General features: G+C 39.5%; 1 protein-coding gene across 43 annotated transcripts in view; it reads right to left on the bottom strand.

Annotated features, from left to right (window-relative positions):
• Window positions 1-5,026: 5,026 nt before the first annotated feature.
• Window positions 5,027-8,412, bottom strand: part of NAV3 (neuron navigator 3) — a 555,833-nt gene continuing 552,447 nt past the window's right edge. For 42 of the 43 annotated variants that reach the window (XM_080604524.1, XM_080604504.1, XM_080604505.1 and 39 more), the window contains one exon: window positions 5,027-7,757. In XM_080604524.1, coding sequence (XP_080460650.1) covers window positions 7,638-7,757 — 120 coding nt within the window. In that variant the 3' untranslated portion in view covers window positions 5,027-7,637. The remainder of the gene's footprint in view (window positions 7,758-8,412) is intronic. The other variant, XM_080604508.1, reaches the window with a different exon arrangement.

The raw sequence follows: 8,412 nt of genomic DNA, 5'->3' as shown, positions 1-8,412 counted from the left end.
AAAACTGAAGTGCTTTGAGCACATGCCTTCCCTGCTTTGGGAATGGCAATTCCCACAGTCAGCAGGAACGGCTGCCTTAGCAAGGCAAATCAGACCCCACTCAGCAGCTACATTTACATACATTTACATTGCAACAGCAGCCTAAACGGACTGTTAAGGAATTTGTGTTAGCACCAGAAAGCTGTTTTCATATAGGAATGACCTTTACAGGGATTTCCTTTATGTGTGTTAGGAAAGAAAAAAATAATAATCAGTAAAGCTCATCTAAAAAAAAAAAATCTACTAGCTAGAAAGCGTTATGTTTTAATTTCAGAAAGTGTATGAGTGGTTTTGCTTATATTGGCTGGAACAGATCAGAGCAAAGATGGACTTTGTCCCCTCTCCCACATCTTAACAGTTTTTAGACCACCTCCAGCTTCAGGAGGGGTGCTCCATTCTTCCATGCGAGCAGGTGGTGGCCTGGGTGTTTCCCTAGCATCCAAGGGGCACTCTGGGAAGCCAGGAGACCCTCTCCACGTCCACCTGCAGCATCAGCAGCATTTGGAGCTGAAACATTGCAACAACAGGGGCTCTGGCTCCACAGCAAGAAGCTTCACACTGGGTCCCAAGCAAAGCTTCACCAGAGCTTGTGGACCTTCTGGAGCAGCTGCTCAGTAAGCTAGCAGGAAACAAGGCCAAAAATATCCTCTGCTTGGGGTGCAGCTGAAGTTTGTTCACTCTGACATTCTTGGATGCATCATTTTGGCTTGGAAGGACAGCTTGTCTAGTTGGAAACTTCCTGACCAACTGTGGTTTGATACTCAGAAGGTCTGCTAACAAAACTAAGGGGAGAGAACTAACTGCAGGAGAAATTTTTGTGAGCATAAATAGGTAGATGAACCAGAAACCCTCTTTTCTCTGCTCCCCCAAAAATCCCTCAGAGAACAAGCAGTAGTCAGCATTCTTGAGCAAGTGCAAATGTTTCTGCGAATACAGCTGTGATTTCTACTTGCCATAGTATGTCCCTGATATTAGGCAGATAGTTCCAATATAAAACAGCCTTTGGAGTGTATATGCTTAAGGTTCATATTCAGCCTCAGCCCTATATTCTACATTTTGATTACTGAACAGCTCAGAAAACCCATGAATATCTGACATCCAGTAACATAATATTTTAATGAATTATAAAAATTAACTGATTAATTCTGCTATACAGAAAGAAACAGCAGCAGTTGAACAATACTGATATTTTTCCAGTATGAAAGACTTCTTCCAGCATGTCCTATAACACATACTGCAGCTTTTCTGTCATCCTTGAGGTGGAGAAACCTTTCTATTGTCCTGCAACTACAAGCAAGCACTTAGGTTTTATTGCTAGCAGCTGCTCCACTCCAGAAAAGGAGGCTTCCCTCCATTCTGATTAGCAACATAGTCTGAAGGTTTTATTCAACTTCAGAGACCATTAGAACAGGCAATAAGGCATCCTACTAAATGCTGTGCCTAAGCATGCAATTAAATTATAATTCTTGCATGTAATATTCTGCACAATCTCTACAACATTTAGCTGAATCTTGTAGCAGTTAGTTGACCATCTTATCCTCTAAAGACAGTGGTTTATGGAAGAATGAGTTGCAGGCACTGAAGTCTGAATTAGCAAAGCACTTCAGCACATACTTAACACTATCCAGGGCAGAAATTAAAGAATGTTGCTCAATTTAAACACGTAGTAAGACTAAATTTGTTCTTTAAAGTTAGAGGCACTTAAGCTAGAAATGAAACATACTGTCTGGATGCAGAGTGTTAAATAGGCTGGTGATCTGAAACAAGGTATTAACCAACTCTTGAACAAGCAGTATTGTTTTAAATTCAGAAAGATAACGTGTTGATGGCAGAAGTTTTTACAAGGAAGCTATTAATAACATATATGAGACATACTGTCAGTACAAAAGCAGTAATACAGAGACATTAAGTAATAATGAGACTAATCACAGCAGTTACTAAGAAGGTAATAAAGTTTTCTCAAATAGCTTTTAGATTTCTTATTTCTACTAAATGAGAAATACATCTCCCTGTAATGTTAGTTCAGTTAAGATGTAAGATTTTGCCTCCAGCCTGACTATCCCCAGCCACAATCAGGAGTCAGTACCACTAGTCCAACACAGTGCCATTAGTTTGACCTGGATAAGCAGAGATGGGGTTCACTGAGATCGTGCCACGTATACAAGTGTGCAGTAATGATTGAGCTAAATTATTCATTCTGCCAGTCAATTATTTCTTGTAGCTCAGGGACTGAGCTACAAGCTACAGTTTCTGCTGTACAGAAGCAGTAGTTCTTTATTGTATGTAGCTTAACTGAGGGGAAGAACTAACCTGCACTGAGTTGCACTGATAAGTTGTTTTTTTTTCAGTCTGTGTATGTGTCTTCATTGTGCTTGTAAAGTGCAGAACACAGTATCAGAACATATTTTAGATGCACTGAATTATCAGTGCTAAAATAGAGCTCACTAGCCTAAATGACTTACTTTACTAAGTCCCCAGGGTTTGGTCATAGAGCTAATAAGCATTTTGTCTGTTTCTTTCTTCTTTCAGAGCCATTCATTTATGGTGTGATAAAATCATTACTGCTGGTTATGTGTCATCATGTAAATGCTTTATTTTGTTACATAGCAGTTACCAGGTGCCTTTTCTTTCAGCTTTGGCATTTAATTGTTGAGATGCATTTTAGTTTCCTAAATTATGTAGCCTGATTTAATAAAAAACTGCTTACAAAACAAGTAAATACACTGACAAAGACAAAACAGTATTTCATTTATGAAATTTGTTACTAAAAACACAGCTCCACTTTGTGTGCTCACTCATCGCTATTTATCAATGTTTGCTTAAGGTTGCAGTTGAACAAAGAACAGTAAATGCAATTTAGTGTAGAAAGGCAAGGTCACATGGCCTGGGTCTTAGTTAATTTATCTTTCATGACAGATCCTATTTTCTGCTGCTGGTATTATTACCCAGCAATACATTTCTCCCATGATAGTGCATCTGTAGCTTTTGCATTGCCACACTTAGTGGTAGCATTTAATTTGTGTGACATTATTCAGTTATCAAGAAAAAGTAGTGCATGCTGAGAAACTCAGTGGCTAATGATAGCTTAAAAAAATGAGTTCTTATGAGCAAGAGCAATGTCTCAAGTACTTTGCTAAAAACACTATCCTCTCCCAGGCTGTGCTATCCTGATCCCACCCTGAGCACCTGGGCATTCACCGTCAGATCTTCAGATCAAGCACAGGTAGATGTGTGGACACAATGGATACAGAAGGAGCCTGACAATTGAATTTCATACCTTCTCCCTTACATAATGGCAGCTGGGTAACATGCAGACATTGCAACACTGTATTATGGGAAAGTCACACTGAAATGGGTCCCTGAAGTCAGCTAGTCTGTTCCCCTTCCCGTGTAAGATCAGCTGTACATATGTCGTTTGCAACAGAGACTAATCTAAATCCATCCTTAGAGACTGACAGTGATGGAGAAGCCATGTAACTCATCCAATAGTTCCTACAGCATTATGCACGCATGGTTCTGTGTGATGTTCTGGTATTCATACCCATGTTAACTGGAATACAAATATACCAGTGACATGCAACCCAGCGATGTGACTGTAGATCAGAAATTGTCATGGAGATTCCTAGCGGGATTCACCAGGGTTTTGTTCTTGACACAATGTTACTTGCAACCTCCGTCTGCAAAGTGATTGGTTGGGTACCAGTTTTGGGAAAGCAGGGAAGCTGGAGGAATGGTAAATTATACAGATGCCGGCTGTAGATAATGATCTGAATCATTTCGTAGGTTGGGCTGATTTGAATATCCTCTTTCAATACAGCTAAATTTGCAATCTTACATCGAAGGAGAAAAGAGCATGGTTTATACAGACAGGATTGGACAAAGTGATTTTGAAATGATGCAACATGAATAGAACTCAGGGTCTTGATAGATAATTAACTGAACATGAACCTGCAGTAGGATGATACAATTAGAGAGTGAATGTCAGCACTGAAGCCTAAGCAGGCAAAATAAGAAGTGGGAGTAGGAAGGTGATATTAGTCCTGTTTATAGCATAAGTAAAGCCATCAGAGGAATACCATGTGCAATTCTCATACCCACATGTCAGAAAGGACTCTGACAAAATGAAGTGTTCAGAAAGTCTTGCAAAAATATGTTGGGGACTGGAAAGCATGTCTTTACATAAAAAGCTAAGAATGAGCAAGCTACTTGCTTCACCAGAAAAAAGCAAGGAAGACTATTACTTAACATATATTATGTTTTTGATTGTTGTTGGCTTTCTAATAGAGAAGGAAAAGGCATAACAGAAAGCAGTTTGGGGTATTTTTTGTCTTGAAAAGTAGGAACTTTGTAAGATCTAACTAAAATAAAGCACCTAAAAAACAAACCAACCCACTGAATAATCAGCTGCATTGACAGTGATGTGCTAGAGCTTCTACTTCATACCGTTATGTTTTTCCAAGGATATGACAATTTCAGGGAAATTACAGACCTGCTGCTGAGACTTATAGCTGAGGTGCTACCACTCACTGGAGCATAATGAACTCTTCCAGCCTCAAACTCCATGATTATCTAACTAACATATTTGAACTTGCTTTTGTTGAATTCTATTAAATTATATTGATTTATACCTCCTGAGGAAGTGGCCCTAAATCTTTCAGGTTTGAAAATAAGCCATAATAGTGCACCAGTTCTGTACAAGTTTGCCACCACTGAAATCAATATCTTTGCATTTGAAGATAATCTCGAAAATGAGGAGCCTTTAAAGTTGTTTCTGAACTCCACAACCTGTTCTCACCATGGAAACAGTCACTCAAAAATAATATTGAAACCCTGGAACTAGAAGGAGTAGCTAATTTTGTTTTTACAGAGATTAGTTCTGCTGAATTCAGAAAATTACATCCTTCAGTTTGTCACTTTGTTTATATGTTTTTGTTTGACATAATATCTAACCGTTAAGTGGTCCTGACTGCAAAAACACCAGACTGTGTTTTCAATAAATAATTCCACTTTAATGGCAAAGTAATAATTTAGACAGATACAGTGCGCACACCTGCAAAAAAATATACGCAAGCTGGTTTACAAGCTAGAGGAACAATAAACCAATAGAAAATACATCATCCAGTTAAGTCCGATGACACCAAATACTTATTATTAGGGCTTTACAAAGACTACAAAACTTTTCAGATGATTTATTTCACTGTTTCTGTCTATTTACATGATATGTTACATCAAAAAATGTACAAAATATAAAATGTATACAGACAAATGTTTCACAAACAATTTCTGAGTTGTAAACTAGGTGGACTCACTGAGATGTATTGCAGGAAGTTTTGTATATGTGATATTGTGTGTTTGTGTGTTAAATATGGCAGGATAAGATCTGCAGGTTTGCTCAGAGCACAGGTACAGGAAAGAGCAGCTTTCCTTTAGTTCTTTGAGTCAGTCAGGATGTACGCACTGACATTGTACAACAGAAATGGATCCAAATTTTGGGGGCATGATGTTGGTCTGACTGAATCCTACATGCATAACATCAGTTGGAGTTTTATTAGGGCAATAGCACCGTGTAGGAACCTCTAGATTCAGTGATGCAGCTCAGTGCCATTTGAAAACTGCATTGATTTATCTTTGTTTTACAGCAAGTGACCACGGGGTGGCCACAAAGTGTTAATAGCACCAAATATACATCCTGAAGATAACATCTATGGAGGTGTACAGTACATGTCTACACAATGCCAAAGCCCTTAGGTACCTTCTGGTTTATATGCACCTATTTGAACCGGATGCCTCTAGTGGTAAAGGAGCACTCCCGGATATTCTGAGCAGTTTTAATGCAATCTGGTTGTAGCCTGCCATGACATATGCACTTAAACATTTCCAGCTGTTTTGTCCCCCAAAATGTATTGGCTTCATATAGATATTGAAACATGCTCACTGTAGCATTGATAGCTCCTGCATAGTCAGAACAACTGTAAGTACAGGACAAACACACCAGGTAATAACAGCTTTTAAGGTTTGCATTCTGTATTTGTTTGCAACATACAGGAAATCTCAGCAAGTGAAACATCTCTTAACACCAACAGAATAAAATACAATTTTTTGTTTGCTTGTTTTTGATTTGATTTGTGCAAGGCTTTTTTTTTTGTTTGTTTGTTTTTCTTTTTTCATATTTACATTACCCACCCAGTAGACTGTGCAAAACCAACCCACTTTTACAGTATAAACTCTTCCTCTTCCACAGTGGACATCACTGCTTCAGTGTTCTTTTATGCTGATTTTTTCATGTACAACTATAGCAATCAAAACAACATGCTAAAACTAGAAAAAGGAAAAAAAAAACAAAACATATATTTGTGCTCATGCTGCATCAAGTGCATCCAGCTCTGCTGGATAAAAATTCAAAACGTCTATCCTCCAAAAACTCCATTCCATGGGACCAAATGGATTTGAGCCGATTTTCCTCAGCATTTAGGTGGCAGTGGAAGTGGGTTTGGGTTCCTTGTGTATTTCTGAGGGTAGGCAGAGCAATCTATTCACAAGATAAAAATATTATATAGCAACTGTTCTTTCTCCTATCCATTTCTTTAAAAAATCATGATATACAGATATGAGGCTACTGTGTTAACTGACGTTTTCTCATTAGTAAATGAAGAAAAAAACAGTGTAAATTACCAATGGTTTAGGAACTAAACCAACTGTAAGACTGTTCTAGAAATCTGTTTTAAGGCAGTGAGACAGCACCATAAGAAATGTTCCTTCTTTCACTGAAAAGGCTCAAACAAATGAAGCCCTAAGAAGCCTTTAATCAGTGTTGGTTAATAATTGGTATAAAACTGTTGTTAAGGAGTGGGCAGGTGGTTAAAAAAGACCTTTGTGGTAAAAACAACTTTATAAAATCTGTGACTTGTATACTAAAAACTTGATGGAGCGCATCACCGTGACCATGGCAGTTAGAATTAAATTGGCACTTATCCAGCATATCACAGTCATGTTTTCTGGTGATTGCACAATACTGTTTGTGCTTTCTGAGTTACTATCATCATCTCTGACTCATTTTGGAATGGGCAGTAGCGTACAACACAAACACCACTGCAGTCCTGTGACCAGCACCATGTGGCACAACAGAGGTTAGAAGAGAATTAGAAGACTGCATTGTTCATGCAGTGCCTCAGGGTAAACTAAAGGAAAAAAAAGAAAAAAAAAAGAACCAACAAGAAAAACCCAAGTTGCACTGTAAACTTGTACAGAGAAACAGAGACGCAGAGAGAGAGGCAGAGAAAGAGAGAAAGAGAAAGAGGAAAAGAAAAAAAATTCCAGTTTGGCTAACACGTGTGCAATCTGCTTAGATGCCCTTGATCTAGGGCATTTTCCAGTTGACAAATGGAGTCTCACTTGGCTCCGTAGGTATCAAAATGCCTTGAAATTAAACTAATTCAAGCTTTCCACTTCAATTTTTCTTCCTGACTTTGCAGAGTTAGGTCTCCTGCCTACCTACAACACACCATTCTCATTCAGGGACCTCGGCGTGCTGCTTTAATACTGGCAGTGGTCTAGTGGAAACAGATTTTACCATAATCCTCCACCAAGGTTTGTCCCTTTCAGAGAGTCGATTCAAGGGATGAATCCAAAATGTCGTCGTGGTGGCTGGTGCTATCACTGTCACAGCTTTGTGCGCTCGAATAGTTGGCTGCCTCTTGAAGCCTCATTAGCATATTCATCTGAAAGAAGAAAGAAATGTTCACATAATCTTGTCTCATTTAATGCTGCAGTGGCCGTGTTAAAATTTAATTAAGCTGCCTTGCTGTACGAGGTGTGCTGGTATCTAGCTGAGGGGACCATACAAAAGGATTTCGGAAAGGGCAGGGTGTCAGCGGCTCCTCCTGGCACCCTTTTCGCTACCTTCTGGTCTTTAAATAGCAGTGTGCGTTTAAAGGTCCAGAGAGCCAGAGGGATATAATGGAGTTGCCTGATAACTCTCTTTCATTCAGGGGTGAGAACGGCTGCAGCTGCACCACTAGCAAGGGAAGGAAGCCATATCACAGCTGGACATCTGGGCCCATATTTGGAGACAGTCAAGCTTCCAGATCATTTTTGGATGGTGTAGATTCACCATATTGAAAATGCAACTGAAAACATAATCACACTAACATATACCCTCTGCAGGAGAGAGACAGGGAGGGAGGGAGCGCAGGGTGGACCGGGGCCAGCTACTTCCAGAAAGGATCCCATCTGCTGCTGAGGGGCTGACTGCAGCAGGGGAGCAGCAAAAGACCCTCCTTCCTGAGAGAGGGCGAGCCCTCACAGAATTAATTTGGGCATTATTAGGACTTGAAGCCCATCTGCAAAAAGACATCAAAAAGCAGCATTAAGTCC

This window comes from Anser brachyrhynchus, assembly GCF_964034855.1.
Source record: "Anser brachyrhynchus genome assembly, chromosome: 1".
Taxonomy (NCBI): Eukaryota; Metazoa; Chordata; class Aves; order Anseriformes; family Anatidae; genus Anser; species Anser brachyrhynchus.
The sequence above is the reverse complement of the archived record's forward strand: the minus strand, read 5'-3'. Positions and strand labels throughout refer to the sequence as shown.